This window comes from Doryrhamphus excisus, linkage group LG2 (assembly GCF_037039965.1).
Source record: "Doryrhamphus excisus strain RoL-2023G ecotype Guam linkage group LG2, RoL_Dexc_Guam_v1.1, whole genome shotgun sequence".
Lineage (NCBI taxonomy): Eukaryota > Metazoa > Chordata > Actinopteri > Syngnathiformes > Syngnathidae > Doryrhamphus > Doryrhamphus excisus.
Window position 1 is genome coordinate 21,719,906 of NC_136358.1, and position 17,849 is coordinate 21,737,754.

At 46.5% G+C, this 17,849-nt stretch overlaps 2 protein-coding genes across 8 annotated transcripts in view; both read right to left on the reverse strand.

Moving 5' to 3' along the window:
* The window catches only part of usp54b (ubiquitin specific peptidase 54b), a 54,343-nt gene extending 42,670 nt beyond the window's left edge, over positions 1-11,673 (reverse strand). For 4 of the 6 annotated variants that reach the window (XR_013625455.1, XR_013625453.1, XM_078788563.1 and 1 more), the window contains exon 1: positions 11,457-11,673. Coding sequence is in view for 2 of the 6 variants with exons in the window: in XM_078788563.1 (XP_078644689.1) it covers positions 11,457-11,609 (153 nt within the window). In the remaining 4 variants the exon portion in view is untranslated. Of the gene's footprint in view, positions 1-1,388; positions 1,625-1,714; positions 3,444-11,456 lie in introns of those variants that run through there. The other 2 variants (XM_078788558.1, XM_058062757.2) reach the window with 2 other exon arrangements.
* Positions 11,674-12,723: 1,050 nt separating this feature from the next.
* myoz1b (myozenin 1b) lies at positions 12,724-17,571 on the reverse strand. Of its 2 annotated transcripts, none has more exons than XM_058061938.2 (6): positions 17,519-17,571; positions 15,786-15,872; positions 14,673-14,839; positions 14,519-14,585; positions 14,254-14,443; positions 12,724-13,222 (listed from the first exon to the last, which is right to left on the reverse strand). In XM_058061938.2, exons 2-6 carry the CDS (start codon positions 15,868-15,870, stop codon positions 12,991-12,993), a joined length of 741 nt encoding a protein of 246 aa, XP_057917921.1. In that variant the 5' UTR covers positions 15,871-15,872; positions 17,519-17,571; the 3' UTR covers positions 12,724-12,990. The 2 variants fall into 2 exon arrangements, with proteins under 2 accessions (XP_057917921.1, XP_078645262.1); XM_078789136.1 differs by having other exon boundaries at positions 14,519-14,588.
* Positions 17,572-17,849: the final 278 nt, after the last annotated feature.

Below are 17,849 nucleotides of genomic sequence, written 5' to 3' on the forward strand. Positions count from 1 at the left end.
CTTGACATAGCACCAGTGCACCGAAATCATTTCATAATCACTACTTAGCGGCAAAATCTGCTTCCGTGTGTTGATGTACGTACACAAAATTGCATAACACCTCGAGACTCGGGCTAGTGGGCATTTGCCGCTTCTGGCAACATCTTCCTCTGCCTCACCTGACTCGTTGCCAGCTTGCTTTGGTGGCACAGAACCTGCCTTTTTCTTTGGAAAGAGGCCAGTGGTCCGTGGGGCTTTGTGGTAAAGATAATCTCTCTATACATTTCGGTATATATCTATCAGAACATCATACATAAAACCACAAATCCACTTTGCCAACAGGATTTATGGAAGGATTTGCCAGTCATGGCTGTGTTGGCGATTTTTGCCTCCCCCAAGCAGTATTCAGAGCTTCTGTTTCAGCATACACCAACTGTTTGTGTACGAGTGTATGTCCCGCCGAGTGGGTGTGGAGAGTGCGATCACACATTCTGCTTCTGACTGCACTCTACAGCCTCCAACAGCCCAGCACGATCGCTCTGGCAAGTGCTTTTATATACGACCTCTATCTGTGTACTGGTGGGTGTGTGTGTGTTGTCGGCTAGTTACCATGGAAATAGGCCAAGCGAGCAGGCACGTGGGAGGCAAAGCCGAACCATGTGATATTAACGCACACAAACACATGCTGGTTTGAGACACACACACATGTAGAGACACATGGGGCCAGCAAGTGATGATGATGTGTATTGATGCTGCAGAGTTCCTGGAAGCCACACTGAGTCAAGGCACCAGTCAATCAAATCCATCGACCATGCACTGGCGCCCAGGAGGAACCAGTAGAATAAGGTGCTCCAGCATCGGGAGTAATGTCGTTCCATGCATGGATGTCCAAACTTTTCCCAGGGAGGGCCACATGTACGTAGAAAATGTCAATGATGTGGCAGGTCATGCTGAAAAATGAATTCATGAAAGACACTATATAACAGGTCCTGTTATATATAACTATATAACAGGTAGTCCAAACAGACTACCTCATATGAATATCAAATGTAATGAAACACTGCGCATCAATTGTTGGGAGACTGTGACTTCTAAGATTAATAATACATCCAATCCATCTACATGAGGGGTGCGCAAACTTTTTGATTCACGGGCCGCATTGATTTAACAAAATTGACAGGGGGGCCAGACTATATATTTTACACGTAACAGTCTACCTGGACCTCTCCGTGAATCACCACCTTATCGTGGTGGAGGGGTTTGAGTGCCCGAGTGATCCGAGGAGCTATGTTGTCTGGGGCTATATGCCCCTGGTAGGGTCTCCCAAGGCAAACAGGTCCGAGGTGACGGGACAGACCAAGAGTGATTCAGAAGACCCATATGAATTATAACAAGAAGAGGAACCGTACCTCGCCCGGATGTGGGATACCGGGGCGTCACCCTGGAGCCAGGCCCGGGGGAGGAGCTCGCAGGCGAGCGCCTGGTTGTCGGGCCTTCACCCGTGGAGCCCGGCCGGGCCCAGCCCGAAGAAGCCACACGGGATCTCCCTTTCGTAGACACGCATAAGGGTCCGGTACATTGTGTGTTGGGTGGCAGTCAAGGGCGGGTGTGGAGGCGACCTGGTCTTCGGCGGCCAAATCTGGTTCTTGGGACATGGAATGTCACTTCGCTGGTGGGGAAGGAACCTGAACTTGCGAGAGGTTGAGATATTCCGACTAGACATAGTCGGACTCACCTTGACCCACAGTTTGGGTTCCGGAACCAAACTCCTCGAGAGGGGCTGGACCTTGTTCTACACTGGAGTGGCTGCAGGGGAGAGGCGTCGAGCTGGTGTGGGCTTATTAATAGCCCCCCGGCTTGGTGCCTCTGTGTTGGAGTCAGCCCCGGTGAACGAGAGGGTCATTTCCCTAGCGCCTTCCGGCTGGGGAAAGGGTCCTGACTGCCATTTGTGCGTACGCGCCAAATGGCAGTTCGGAGTACCCGGCCTTCTTGGAGTCCATCAGGGGGGTGCTGGAGAGCACCCCAGCTGGTGACTCGGGTGTGGGAGGAATTCGGTGAGGCCATGGAGCACGACTTTCGGTCAGCCTCGAAGAGGTTCTGGCAAACCATCCGGCGCCGCAGAAAAGGGAAGCAGTGCCCAGTCCACACTGTTTACAGTGGAAACGGGGGCCTGCTGACCTCAACTGGGGATGTAGTCGGACGGTGGAAGGAATACTTTGAGGCCCTTCTCAATCCCACTGACATACCTTCCATAGAGGAAGCAGAGTCTGAGGACACATACGTGGACAGTGCCATCACCGTGGCTGAGGTATCTGGGGTGGTTAAGACGCTCCCCAGTGGCAAAGCTCAGGGGGTGGACGAGTTCCGCCCAGAATTCCTCAATGCTGTGGATGTTGAGGGACTCTCTTGGCTGACACGTCTCTTCAACATTGCGTGGAAGTCGGGAACAGTACCTTTGGATTGGCAGACCGGGGCGGTGGTCCTCCTTTTCAAGAAGGGTGACCGGAGGGTGTGTTCCAACTACAGGGGGATCACACTCCTCAGCCTCCCTGGGAAAGTCTATTCCGGGGTGCTGGAGAGAGAGGTACGACCGTTGGTCGAACCTCTGATACAAGAGGTACAATGCGGTTTTCGTCCTGGTCATGGAACACTGGACCAGCTCTACACCCTCACGAGGGTGCTTGAGGGTGCATGGGAGTTTGCCCAACCAGTCTACATGTGCTTTGTGGATCTGGAAAAGGCATTCGACCGTGTCCCTCGTGGCGTCCTTTGGGGGGTGCTATCCGGTCCTTGTACAAACGGGGCAGGAGTCTGGTTCGCATTGCCAGTAGTAAGTCGAGCCTGTTTCCGGTAAACGTTGGCCTCCGCCAAGGCTGCCCTTTGTCACCGATTCTGTTCACAATTTTCATAGACAGAATTTCTAGGCGCAGCCAAGGCGTTGAGGGAGTCCAGTTCGGGGGCCTTAGAATCTCATCTCTGCTATTTGCAGATGATGTGGCTCTTATGGCTTCTTCGGGCTGCGACCTTCAGCATTTACTGGGACGGTTTGCATCTGAGTGTGAAGCGGCTGGGATGAGACTCAGTACCTCCAAATCAGAGGCCATGGTTCTCAGTCGGAAAAGGGTGGAGTGCTCCCTCCGGGTTGGGAATGAGGTCCTGCCCCAGGTGGAGGAGTTTAAGTATCTCAGGGTCTTGTTCACGAGTGAGGGAAAGTGGGAGCGTGAGGTCGACAGACGGATCGGTGCAGCCTCGGCAGTAATGTGGTCGCTGTACCGGACCGTCGTGGTGAAAAGAGAGTTGAGCCGGAGGGCAAAGCTCTCAATTTACCAGTCGATCTATGTTCCCACCCTCACCTATGGTCATGAGCTTTGGGTCATGACCGAAAGAGTGAGATCGCAGATACAGGCGGCTGAAATGAGTTTCCTCCGTAGGGTAGCTGGAGCTCAGCCATCCAGGAGGGGCTCAGAGTAGAGCCGCTTCTCCTTCACATCGAGAGGAGTCAGTTGAGGTGGCTCGGGCATCTATTCCGGATGCCTCCCGGACGCCTCCCTGGTGAGGTGTTCCGGGCATGCCCAGTCGGGAAAAGGCCCCGGGGCAGACCTAGGACACGCTGGAGGGACTATGTCTCACAGCTGGCCTGGGAACGCCTTGGTGTCCTCCCGGTGGAGCTGGAGGAGGTGGCCGGGGATCGGGAAGTCTGGGCTTCCCTACTGCTGCCCCCGCGACCCGGACCCGGATAAGCGGAGGAAAATGGATGGATGGAGTCTACCTGGAATTATTGTATCTGTAAAAGTGTCATGCAGTCTGTTACATGTGCACTTTGAGATCATTTATTTGATGTGAAGTGCATTATTATTGTCCCTTTTTTCAGGAGCACTTTGTAAACAGCAGACCACGACAAATAACCAAATTGATAAAACAGCTACTTCAACCATCAAAAGGTTGGCACAAGCCATGCTGCCAGGTTGTATGTTGAGTTTAAATGAAATACTTTGGAAAGAACGGGCGGGCCGGATGTGGCCCCCGGGCCGTAGTTTGCCCACCCCTGATCTACATCATCTGTGTGGTACCACACTTGTAGTCACCGTCATTGTCAGGAAATTCTAGACAGCTCTACTGAAACAGGGAAAGAAGCTGACAAACGTCTCCATGAATGAGCATCTGACAAAGCTTAATGCTGAAATCACCAAGAAAGCAAAGAAAAGGATCCAAAGTACTTGGCGTGCCAACTGCTAAATTTTCATCAGGCTAAATGATGCACCGGAAGCCAGAGTACTTGTTGTCAAAAAATCAGAGACCTAGAAAAATAGTAAAAATTACTCCAACATGGAAAAGGAAAACAGCTCAAACATCATCAGTATGACTGTTGTCATTACACGAACTGTTATTACAATTCAAGGAACCTTCCAAAGTAATCACAATCTCGGAAAGTTGGATGAACGCAAACAAAGGCATGGACTTTGAGCAGGAAGGCTACGATATGATCTGTGTTCACAAGAGCGACACATGGGGAGGAGGAGTGGCTGATTATGTGGACAAAAATCGGAACTACAACGATTGAACCATTGAAATCTGGAGAGAACTCCAAATTCAAGTATCAGATCAAAACAACCTTTATTGACATTAGTCCACAATCATTTTAATATGTGGAGACTACAATATTGATCTTCTGAATCCACATATGAATAAGGTAATAGATGATGTCATAGACTAACAGACCACTGTGCCAACTTAATCAATAATATATTCACCAATGAATTTGATAACAACACTACTAGTGGCCTGATAATTACTGACACCATCTTCCAGTGTTCACAATTTACAACCATCAGACAGACTACTGTATGTTCTGCACTATAAGATGCACTTAAAAGTCTTTAATTTGATTTAAAAAAATCAACGGTACACCTTATAATCCGGTGCACCTTATGTGTGCACCGATGAGTTCCAAAATTGATAATGTTGTTGGTCTACTTCGCTAAGTGCTCCACTTGACTGTTGGACCCTTTCCCGCTGACACAGGGACGTAGTGCCGACGCTGGCATCGATGAACCAATCAGAGAAGTAAACAAAACACATATTGGTACGTCCATTCACTTTTAAATGTTCGCTTTCCTCAATCAACTTCTTACTTTTGCACAAGCTATGGTTCTATTGGAAGATTAGATTAGGAAATGGATGGATGGCCCCCATTTTTGCTGTCACGTTAACCCAGGGGTCAGCAACCCATGGCTCCAGAGCCACATGTGGCTCTTCAGCCTCTTTGTGGTGGCTCCCTTCGCAATGCTCAAGTCTATTTTTAACAACCGAATGTGGAAAATACGCATCTTTGTAATGAGTTTTGAAAAAAATCGGACTTTCTGTGAGAGCCTATACTTGATCACCTCTGCTTTTTCTCCTCTGAATTACCCTAATACCCCAAAATTCCCTCCAAATCTGGTAGTCAGTCAAAATCTTTGGTGACTCACAATTGGCTGCACTTTTCTTCAGACGTCAGGTATTGAGGTTTAACCAAGATGATACTATCTTTGTCACGATTGGGCTTCACCCCCTCGTGACAGCTCTCTTAGTTTTCCTCTTTTTCCTCTGTTCCTGGTTCATGCCCTTATTTTGTATTCACTTCCTGTGTTGCTCTGTTCTGTGTTCCGTTGCTTTCCAATATCTCCCGCATCTGTTTCCCATTTTCTGTGATGCCTATTTGGTTCAGGTGCACGCTCCTTTTGTGGTTGGGTCATTCTGTCACGTTGGGTCATTGTGGTTTTTATGTTGGACATGCTAGCGAGTGGTGCTGCTGCACAGCATCGGCAATAAATACATTTTTACCTGCAATTGGGTCCTCTGTGCATCCTGGGGTCGATACACTACATGACCATGTCCGAACGTGACAGAATGACCCAACCAGACGACAACCAAGTGGCAGCCCCAGTGGTTCCCAAGGCCTGGCTCCCGTGCCCAGCGGCTTGACGCCGCAGGCCACCCCCCCACCCAGAGCCCAAACCACTTCTGAGGTCCCTTGTAGCGCTGGTCCGGGCAGCAGAGCAGGCGGAACTCAAAACCCTCCTCCAGGTCCCCCCCCCTCCCTTCCCTGGTTCCACGTCCAGCGGCTTCTGGCGTCTGGAATCCACCTTGGGAAGAGGGGGCTAGTACGACCAGCCGGTCATCGGAGGACGCATTTTGGCTATTTTGGCAGCCATACGGATATTTCACCCAACATGGATCCCTATCAGTCACAAAACGGATGCAATTAGTCGCCCATGAGGAACTCTCGTCTTTCTCTCCATGCCCACCACCACCCTCCCACAGTCTGCTCGACTCTGACAAGCCCTGGCATTGTTGTCGGTGTTTCTGTCACCGTGCAGCTCGGGGACGTTGACACCGGTGTCACCAATGACGATGGCTCACTCGCACACGCCTACTGCAAAGCAAAGGTCAAAATGAACCTCCATTCACATTTCCTGCGGTGACCTCGACTCATTCATTATTTTGATGTTGTTTTTTTTTGTCTCCATCTACCCCTCCTCGAAAAAAATACATCACATGCATGACCTCACGTGCGTGCACACACAGTGGGTTCCCTGTAAGTGGGTTACGTGTAACTTCAAATAGCCCCTGTTGACAATAGGCAGGGTTCATCCTCCCTTCTGTGCTTCCATCCTAAATGTGTGGAAACATGCAGTAGGCACACGTGCTGATGATTTTTTTTTTTGGTTGTTGCAATCGTCAAGGTCATTTCCCATAAAGCGTACGTGAGGGAGCACATGCATGCACATTAATACTTATGTGCATATGCGTTGCAGCAAATATGCACAGGTCCAATCACACCCGCAGAATGTGTTTAATATTTAGGCTATTACATAAGCATCCTTATTTACATGCCAGGATTGGTGAGGATTTTCAGCGAGGAGACAATAAGGAATGGATGTTTAAGATTTAGCGGCAGAAACATGTGGGAAGGCACTCTGTTGATGGTAAAGGTCAAAGGAGACAGCGGAGCGTGCGTTCCTTATCCTTTCCTTTCCTCATCCTCTGCTATCGTTTAATCTGCTCTTCCTTAAAACCGCAACCTCTCATAATCTCCTACATTCCGACGAAAAGCTGAAATGTCAACAAGAAGGGGGGGGGGGGGGGGTGCCTTCAGTTGCACACTCCCAGGGAAAAATTAGCTTGCGCAGACGGTGATTCACTTTTGACAGCTCGCCCCGCAAATAGACACCGTGAATCATTTGCTTTTTTCACATTGTTAGCAAACGCCAGAACACCAAGGCCGGACACTTTTGCTGTGGAGGTCATGTGTGTGTCGTAAACTGGAACATGGAACTGCACCCGTAACGCCATTACACCTCCAGTTGCTGAATACAGTCAATGTCTACGGTGGGTATCAGATTGGTTTAGGATAGGTTTTGACTGTGGAGATTGGATTTCGAGGTGAAAACAACATGAAAAACAGAGAGTAGTTTATGTGTGGGAAAAAACAAATAATTGTGAGTCTGATTGCAATAAACTTTTGCTCACATGAAAAAAATAAGGTGATATCGTCTAAATCAAGGGTTTCCAAACTTTATTTAAGAGGAAGTCTTATAGACATCTCTGACTATGTTTGACTCTTGTCACATAGACACATAGGAGTCTGAAGAAATTGACATTTTTTCCCAAATAAAAGGTATGAAAGACACCATGAGTAATGTAATTGCATGCAACGTGGTGTCAGTCATGTAATGCCATAGTACATATGTGTACAGGATGTAGTATGTTTTTACATTTTTTTGTACTCATGCATGTCAGCATTATTCAACTGATTCCCTTACAAAAAACGATGGGAATGTAGGAACCTTCACCTACACTCTCCAGGATCCAGGTATTTAAAATGTAAAAATAACAAAAAATAAAACATCAAATTCCCATCCATACAACCATCTTATTAGGTATGCTGGAGCCTGTCCCAGCTGTCTTAGGGCGAGAGGCGGGATTCACCCTGGCCAGCCAATCACAAGGCACATACAGACAGACAACCATTCACACTCTAATTCATACTACGGACAATTTGGAGTCGCCAATTGAGCGGAGAATCGATCTACTGACTGTGTGGCTAACATGCTAACCACTCTGCCAATTTGAAAAATATAATTTAATTTTTCTTAAATATTTCAAAATTATGCTATTATAAATACATTTTTATGTTATTGTTATTGTCTCATAAAATTATGACTTTTTTGGTTAGCTCACAACTTTTTTGTGGTAATATTTTTACTTTGTTTTTGTCAATTTACTGATGATTTTTCCATTTTTGTTGGTGTTAATTGTGTTTTTAGAATAAGCCGTAAATGGCCGCCGGGCCGATTTTTGGTGGTGCATCAGACCCAGATGCTCTTGGGTCTTATATTCATCTTTTCACGTCAAACCCAAATGTTTTCAGTTTACAATTAAAATATAGGAATTGGTTTCACTGGTCCAGTACTTCCGGAGACCTTAGCTTTGTGGTATCGGTAATACCTATAAATATATCGCAGTGATAATTAATTAATTCTATTTTTAGATTATGTCGAGGACCGATAAAAAACTAATTGCGGGCTAAAAATGGCCCCCATATCGCACTTTGGACACCCCTGATTGTAAACATTCAGCCAATGTGTGTAATCCCATATTATTGTTTGCAAATTCTGTTTTATATCAGATAAGCGATAAAAACCTTTCCTTCTCACATCAATGACTCCAAAATACTAAATAATAATAAAAGTCAAGTACAAATGATTATTTCCGAGCAGGTGAGGTTGTTTTAAGGGGTTGCAGTGGGGCCTCCGCCCATCAAACATTGCCCCCGATGAGTACAGATAGCAGTTATTTAATAGGCCGTAAAAATAAAAAAATACAGTAAATTCACAAAGCCGTTATGCAAACACTAAAAGATGCCCGTAAAACAGCTCAGGTGCCCTATATGTACCATTTAAAGTCTTTTTTTTTTACTTGTCATCCTTTAGGCTCATTTTCACTGCAAACAGAACCGTCAACAGTCAGGGAAGTCTAATCAAGTGGATCTTTTCTCGATCATCCCAAAGCTAGAATATTCTTAGTATATAAAACTTCCTCCCAGTCTCCCTGAACACAATTCCCCCGGATGAGCCACAGTGGCAACAAACACAGGAACATTTGTGAAAAAAAAATAAAACACTGAAAGACATCCAGTTTAGCTTTATGGCTGACTTCCAAAGCTGCACGTTGGCTTCAGACAGCATTTTAAACCTACAGTGATACAATGTAAACCATGCTCTACATCTTGGAAGACATGCAGTATATGTTATATTTATGTATTGAAAGTGTGATGGAATTTAGACAGCATAAAAGTGGTTTTCGTAAGCCCCAATTGTGTGGCGTCGTCTTCTTCTTTCTCTTCCTCTTTCTCCTCTCTGTCCCAACCATCTCAGTCTGGCCGCTCTGACTTTATCTCTCAGACCTCTAACATGTAATGTCCCTCTGATGTACTCCTTCCTGATCCTATCCATCCTGGTCACTCCCAATGTGAGCATCAGCATCAGCATTCGCATCCACTATCTGGAACTCCATTTTTTAAACTTCTCTTGCCATCCATCCCCAAGTGTTCTTTATTGTATTTAAATCAGGGGAACATGGAGGTTGGTCCAAAAGAGTGAGCTTATTCCTCTGGAAGAAGTCCTTCTTCAGGCAAGCGACAACTGCATCATCGTTCGGTTATCTTTACCTCACAGATGAGGACCTTCGGTCATGAAGGATGCCCCCCCCCCTGCAACATCTACATATAGTCAGCTGCCGTTTGACGCCCCTGCACAATCTTTAGCTGCATGATGGCGCCCCCTCCATTGTGCCATCTCAGGTGAGAAGCCATCAGGACCGTCATGGTTACATTTGTTTCCTCATCAGAGAATAATAAATTTTTTCCACCTCTCAATGTCCCATGTTTGATGCTCTCCTGGGCTTTGAAGGCATTTTTCAGGCATTGTTCTTAAAAGCCTTCTGTCACAGATGGCGTCTGATGGTTGGTTATTAGACAACATTCGGCCCCCGTAACCATATTCTTTGGGCCAACAATGGTCTCGTATCGTGATCCTCCATCTCAGGGCCGGTTCTACCACTTGACCGTTTTGTTTGTCTTAAGGCGTCCAAACGCAGCAACAATGGTGCGCTGCAAGAGGCCTTGCTTACCCAGCTCAACATTCAAAGAGAACGCTTTTTTGCCTTTGCCATCAAGAGATCATGACTATGGCTGTGTTCGAAACTGCATACTAACTACTACATACTTCCATGCCCATACTATCCACACGTCATACTGCATACCCAATCCATCAGACAGTATGCAAAGCGTTTACACTACAGCGTACTACATGATAACCCACAATGCATTGCACTCCTATTCAATTCAGCAAAATTTAATCTAGCTAGTGAGCAATACACTTCCCAAAATAAAACACCCCTTGCTTTTCTCATACAAAAAAAACATAGTGATAAATCACTGCTTTTACTTTGAAAACAAGAAGCGAACCAACTCGCAATATATTTTGCTTGACACCGACTGATCTCGTCCCGGTGACGTCATGTCGCGTTGCATCCTGGGTAATTTGGGTATGAGTAGTAAGCTGACGATACATACTCAAAAATCGCATACTGCCAGTGTAGACACACTGCATACTCAAAAAGTTAGTATGAGTAGTATAGGTAAGTATGCGGTTTCGAACACAGCCAGTGTGAATACCTGACACTAAATTCAAACCACATTTTAGACACAATTTTGCCTCATAAAGGTTGTGCTCTTAAACTTTTCATTAACAGTATTTCACTGTCAGGCTTGTTTACAATAAATCGCTCACTCAAAAACAGTGCTATTTTTCTTAATTGGTTCCTAATGACCTATAATGATCACTCCGATTTTGCATGTGTATTTTTAGTGAAAATGTGTTAGTGTTGATACCATGTCATCATGAAAGACACACGTCCCGAAGACAATGCAGGACTTGGACTACTTTGCACGTGTGTGTGTGTGTGTCTGTGTAGTGTGTGTGTAGTGGATCGTACCACGCCGGGGTCCTCATTGGGGGTCCAAAAGCATCAATCTTCCAACCGCAACGTTAAATTAATAATAAAGCGGCCACCCGGCTAGTGGTGGGTAGCGCGTGGATGGGCCCGGTAAGAGGCTGCGGTTTGAGAGACCGAACCTACACCGCCACCCCAAACGTGCTGCACCTTGCCAGGGCTGTACATCAGAACACAGAGACCCGCCAACACAATGACACCTGTGATGCGGGATGACAGGGAAAGATCCGAGGCGGAAATGACTGAGTAATAAAAAAGAAGTGGTGACCCTGCACAAGAACACCTGATGGACGGATCATGGCGCTGATGAGGATGCTGGCCAACACGCTGACTACACACACACACACACACCCACACACACACACACGCAGCAACCATGCAGTACACACACACGCGCGCGCGGACCCGCTCTTACTCACCCCGGATGGATGCAGCCAGGCGCCGCCGGTCTCCGTCCTCCCGCGTGTCCCACAGTGTGATTCAGCGGCAAAGAGGAGGCTGAGCCGTGGGCGTATCCACTCCACTCCACGCAGGCATTCAGGCAGGGAGGCAGGCAACTCTGTCCTCCCCATCCAGCGCTGCGGTCGCGAGCCACACCACCGCTCTCGCGATACCGCTCTCCTTCCTCCTCTTCCTCTTTCACCAGCCGCTTCACTTCAGCCGCCTGTGACGTGTCCTGAATCTCAGCGCCATGCCGCCCCCTACTGGGCAGCATAGCAATTCTATAACGGCGTGGCGAGAGAATGACGTCATCCTGCCCCGTATAGTCTTATATAGTTAAGGCAGGGCTATTCAAATAAAATGTTGTTTTTAAGTACATACTGCAAAATGCAAATGCGAGTCAAAGATCCTCTATATGACGGATCCATTCTCCTGTTTAAGAAAATACTGCAAAAGAAGCTACTTAATGATCCTCTACATGGCAAGGGCGCTCTACCGTGTTAAGGATGCACTGTACGGTCTGAAACTGTACAACTGATGTCATTCCATTAGCCCTGGTTGAGGGACACACACACACACACACACACACAGCACTATCATATTTGACCGGCTGACAGCAACATGCCGAGGACATCTGTCCAACATTTGACACCCGCCAGCCTCGCTTTGCAGCCACAGTGTGAGAGGTCTCAGCCATGCACGGCAGACCATCATACTCCTCTTTGGGATACTATATTGTAACCATGTTTACTTGACAGATTTTACAGGGCTGTAGCAGGAGTTTATGAGGCCCAGGGTGCCCGCCCACTGTTGTAGGACCCCAAAATAGAGACTGATAATGAATGAGAAACGTTTTATAATACTTGGATAATCCATAAGAGAGTGCAGTAGACTTGACTATGTTTGGCCACCCCTGCCTACTCCCAAAATAGACTCTATATTGTATCCCAGTGGATATGAACATTTAAAAAACCTGTGACCTCAACCATCATCACAAAACTTGTACAATAAATAATGTTGAAACAAAAAAGTTTGACGCCCCGGGGGCCAATGGCTCACCCCAAAATAAATTGGAAAATAATTTGAAGAAAGACAGAAGTAGTAGTTCTATGTTCTAATTACCAACATATTCCATTTATGAATTAGAAATCCAACTTCTCAGATAAGTCTGATCAGTGAAGAGTACTATAGTGGTTTCTTTGGTCTACAATGAGCCATGGAAAGCACCGGTACTGTAAAGGGGAGGTTTATTGAATAAATACTTTTTTACAATAGTGCAGAGTACTTTTTTTGTCACACGTTAGCATGTTAGCAATGCAAAATCACAGTTTTAACAACAAGTCATTTTTCATCTCCATGCAATTTAAGCAATATCCAAATACGAACAGGGTGCCTGCAACTAATGCTTCTCTGTTTGTATTCAGTATAAATATTAGGGGGTTGGCAGCATGGACTTAAGTGTACTACCAAGTATGTGTATACTGGAGTATACGTGCATGTGTGTGTGTGCGCTCAGAGGTCGTCGGTCTCCCCATCAAAAGGGATGTCCAGTTCCATGTGGATGTGCGTGTTGTCCTCGCTGCACACCCATCCGATGGGTGTGCGGTTGAAGGAGGGCCGTGAGCGGATGTCGGCCTGTAGGGAGGGCAGGGGATCGGGCTCTTCAGCCGCCATGCTGAGGTCGGGGAGCTCAAAGGTCATCAGCTTGGCGCTCTTCTCCACCCCGCCAAAGGGCAGCGCTGTCCTGCGGGTGGAAAAGCATTGGAATAATTTCTAGTTTTGTGGAAAAATGGCGACTTGGATTAGAATTTGGCCTCATACAGTCCAAAAATGTGGTGGTGTTTTATGGTTCGGGATTGGGTACCTTTAACATAGTACCATAGTACTTTAATAGCACCAATCGATACCGGTACTCAAGTATCTCTGTTTTTAATGCAAGCTATTGTTGTTGTATACTTTTCACTGACATACACATGTATGATTTTCAGTCTATTACCGTATTTTCTGGATTTGAAGTCACACAAGGCCAAAAATGAATAATTAGGTAGAAAAAAACATACATAAGTCACACCGGAGTATAAGTCACATTTTTTTGCGGGTAATTTACTTTACAAACTACTTGACCAAAACAGACATTACGTCCTCTTGGAAGGCAAGTTCTAACAATAAAAGAATAGAGAACAGGCTGAATAGGTGTAAGATATGCTAACACATTCAGCTACACAAAAAATATAAACATGAACAGAAAAGGTGTCCAGTGTTTATGTAACATAAACACTTGCAGATGCATAATTAGGTAGAAAAAACATACATGAGTTGCACTGGAATATAAATTGCATTTTTTGCGGGTAATTTATTTTACAAACTACAATGTACTTTGTCCAGTGTTTATGTAACATAAAAAGTTTTTTCATTTATAAGTCGCAGGAACAGCCACCTATGAAAAAAAGTGTGACTTATAGTCCGGAAAATAGGGTATATAATATGAAAATGACCAGGCTGCACGTGGTTAGCGCAGACCTCACAGCCATCTCTGTGTGGAGTTTGCATGTTCTCTCTGTGCATGCGTGGGTTTTCTCCGGGTACTCCGATTTCCTCCCACATTCCAAAAACACGCTAGGTTAATTGGCGACTCCAAATTGTCTATACACTGAAAAAAATGATTTTTTTGGCCCTGAATATGAATGAATAATGACATTAGCGGCAACCGTAATGCAGGGAAAAAGAGTGTTACGAAATCAAGACTCGTGTAAACTCAGGCCGTTGTTTGTGCACCTATTGAAGCTCTTGTACTGGGGAAGGTCTGTGAAACCCCGCACCGGTCCCGGCATGCAGGCTTTCATGGTAGCCGTCAGCTCCTCGTTGCCCTTCATGGCCCGTTCCCATGGCGACACGTAGGTGCGGATGTACTCCCTCCTCCTCCTTTGCTTCTCCGTCTCCTCGTTCGCTACCTCCTCCACCACCACTAGGTTTAAAAACATGGCGATGTTATCATGGTAAACATAAATAAAGGCTGACGATACAAAACGGGAGCCCTCACCTTCCTCCTTTGCCATCTCAGGCTTTGGTGGGACAGGTGGAGGGGACATGAGGAGGTTCTCCAGATTCTGCTGGAGAACAGAAGAGAAGGTTGAATCTGAGCGGAAGAGTTTTAGCTTTTTAAAAATATATAATAATAAAATTCCAAGCATCACCATGTTCTCGTTGGTCACGATGAACTTATCGACCCGTTGCTGCCTCATTTTGAACATCTTGGAGCCCTTGTTGGAGAGAAGAGACAGCTCCTCCAGCATCACATCTTTCGGTGTCTTGATCTTGGTGCCGAGGTCCAGCTCGGAGGCTTCGGGGTCTGACTCGTCGTCTGAGAGATGGGAGAACTTCATAACATTCCTGAAATAAACCCTGCTTCTTATTCTCTTATTCTCTTATTCTCTTATTCTCTTATAGAATAATTGAGGCTGCTGAGCTAAGTGAATTCTCCCATGGGGATATTGATTAGAGTGTTAATTCACAAGAATGTGAAACTGGACCTTGACGGTAGAAAATGTTGAAAATGGACAGACTGACGCGAGGGGGGGGGGGGGGTGACACTAGGGAGGGCCGAAAGTGACAGAGATGATGGATGGATGAGTGGGCATTAAGTGGGGCTAAATTAGGGATAAACAGGATAAGCCGCCGCATAAGAGAACCAGTGCAAACGCACAGAAACGTTCTGTTGTCGCACAAAAGTCATCAGATACAAGTGACAGCAGGGCCGCGCTACTGTCCGAAGCCACAGTTCAAACAAAAAAATATCAGCATTACAGCTGCTAAAACAATCCATCTACTGTAGATCTGGGGTGTCCAAACTTTTTTCCAGTAACAGGCCACAAGGGGTTAGCGTGCAGGCATCACAGCTAGGAGACCCGAGTTCAATTTCACCCTCGGCCATCTCTGTGTGGAGTTTGCATGTTCCCCCCATGCATGCATGGGTTTTCTCCGGGTACTCCGGTTTCCTCCCACATTCCAAAAACATGCTAGGTTAATTGGCGACTCCAAATTGTCCATAGGTATGAATGTGAGTGGGAAGGAAAAAGCAGGAATTTGGGGGTGGCAGGTTGACAGCCCCATGCTGACCCTGTGCACACACCCCCTCCCCTCCCCCCACCCCCAGGAGGTTCCTTGTACAGCAACATACTGTGTTACCGGGCTTGTCTTCCAGGAGCAATGACATACACTGGATGTGATGAGCTTGAAGGAACGAGAGTGTGCAGAAACGCTTGGGTTTACTGTGTGTGTGTGTGGTGTGTGTTTGTGGGTTGTGTTACCATTCTGGCTGATGTTGGACAAGTCTGTGATGATCTTGTTGGCCTTCTTCCTCTTGTTGGAGGGAGCAGCAGCTGTCAGCGGCATGGCTGAAAGGACAGAAAAGATCCACATTGACTATTGAGTGTCAAAATATTGGCTCAGTATACTGCTCAGTGTGTGTCATGCCTAATTGTGTAATCTGTTACTGCTTATGTTTATGAAGGTATTAATTTATCCAATGACAGGGAATTGGTTCCTGTAAATATTTTTTCATGAAATTCAATAAATAATGTGAATAAATTAAATTATAAATATAATATTATTGGGCGGCACGGCGGTCAAGTGGTTAGCGCGTAGACCTCACAGCTAGGAGACCAGGGTTCAATTCCACCCTGGGCCATCTCTGTATGGAGTTTGCATGTTCTCCCCGTGCATGCGTGGGTTTTCTCCGGGTACTCCGGTTTCCTCCCACATTCCAAAAACATGCTAGGTTAATTGGCGACTCCAAATTGTCCATAGGTATGAATGTGAGTGGGAATGGTTGTTTGTCTATATGTGCCCTGTGATTGACAGCTGGGATAGGCTCCAGCATAGTCGCGACCCTCGTGAGGATAAGTGGTAGAAAATGAATGAATGAATGATGTTAATGAGTTATTGTGGCTTAAAAGTTTACATGCATTATTTTTGGTTGGTGGGTGGTGTCGGGGGGGTGGCGGCGGCAGCAAAACTAGCAGCAAGACAGTGAGTGAGTGGCAGTAAAACGTGATCCAGAAAAGGTCAGTGTGTATTTACCGTGTAATGGAAAAATAAATAAATGACAACGTGGTTGACGGTAAGGCTGCATGGCAGGTGGAGTCCGGTGGCCAGCTGCGGCCATGATTCCTAATAACGTTAAGGACGCTGAGAGCAACAGTGGTGGAGCGCGTGGCCCTTTAGGACACTAATTCATCCGCTGGAGGTCTCCTGATGGAGGCTGTGTCGAGTACGCTGGTCAAAAGCAATTATGTAAGTCTGGAGATGAGTCCCCGTTACCCTGAGAGAGAAGTAGTGTCCAGTGGGAAACGTAAGTGTAATTGTTTTTTGCGGTAATTGAAGTAATTTCCTGCCTTGGGATTTTCAGCTATTTGGAAAATATGGGGCATTCACCATGTGATCCTTTTAGCTAGTTTTTCTCCCGAGGTTGCAGGTGCTTTTATGGTATAGTAGGTGCAACAAGGAGAAGGAAAGGTCCTGTTACCATACACCCACCCACCCTTCCCCACTTAACACCCGTCCACCCGCTATAACCTGCCTGTTTTAGCTCCAAGATAAATCTCAAAGGGACAGCTGAGGGGGAAGGGTGGCGTAAAGTCAGCACATTCCCAAATCCACATCCATCCATCCCACTAAAAACTCCACCGCAGTGGGCAGCATTCCTCCCGCACCCCCCTCTAACAGCCCAGCCCACACATGGTCCCCCCAAGGGACTCTTCACCTTTGCTTAATTGATCATACAATTAATGCTGTACCCTGGTCTCCATTATAATAATAAGAATAATAATGACTTAAGCTTCTACCTTGTCATGTTTCTCGGGTGGGGGGCGGGGGGGGGCATCTTCAGCAAAAGTGCTGACAACACAAATCAAATACATTTGACTGTAAACAAGTCCTTGAACTTAAACTGGCTTCTGAATTATTTAACAGCTCAGATTGCATCAGTGCCAGTTCATGCAGGACTCAAGGCCTCTATCACATACACACACACACGCCTTACCTCAGAACTTAGGTATAAGCCACTGGAAGCTCCCACAAGATCCCAGCAGTAAGGTCCAGGTAGATTTGAGCCCTGGCGTCCTGGTATTGTTGCGCCAAGCCTCGTGTCGGCCCCGCAGAGAGTGAAACCTAATCAGCAGGGCCGCTCTTGTGCTATGGACCAGCGCTTTGGAGGGTGTGAAAAGGAGGGGTGGGGTGGTCATGATCAGGAGGGGGGTGTGGTGTTTCAAGTTCAGAAAAGGGTTAAAAATTTAGCGCTAATCTTATAGTCAACCAGTTGCCATTTTGACTAAAACAGCAATGCAAGCAACAGCAATGGTAATTCCTGGTAA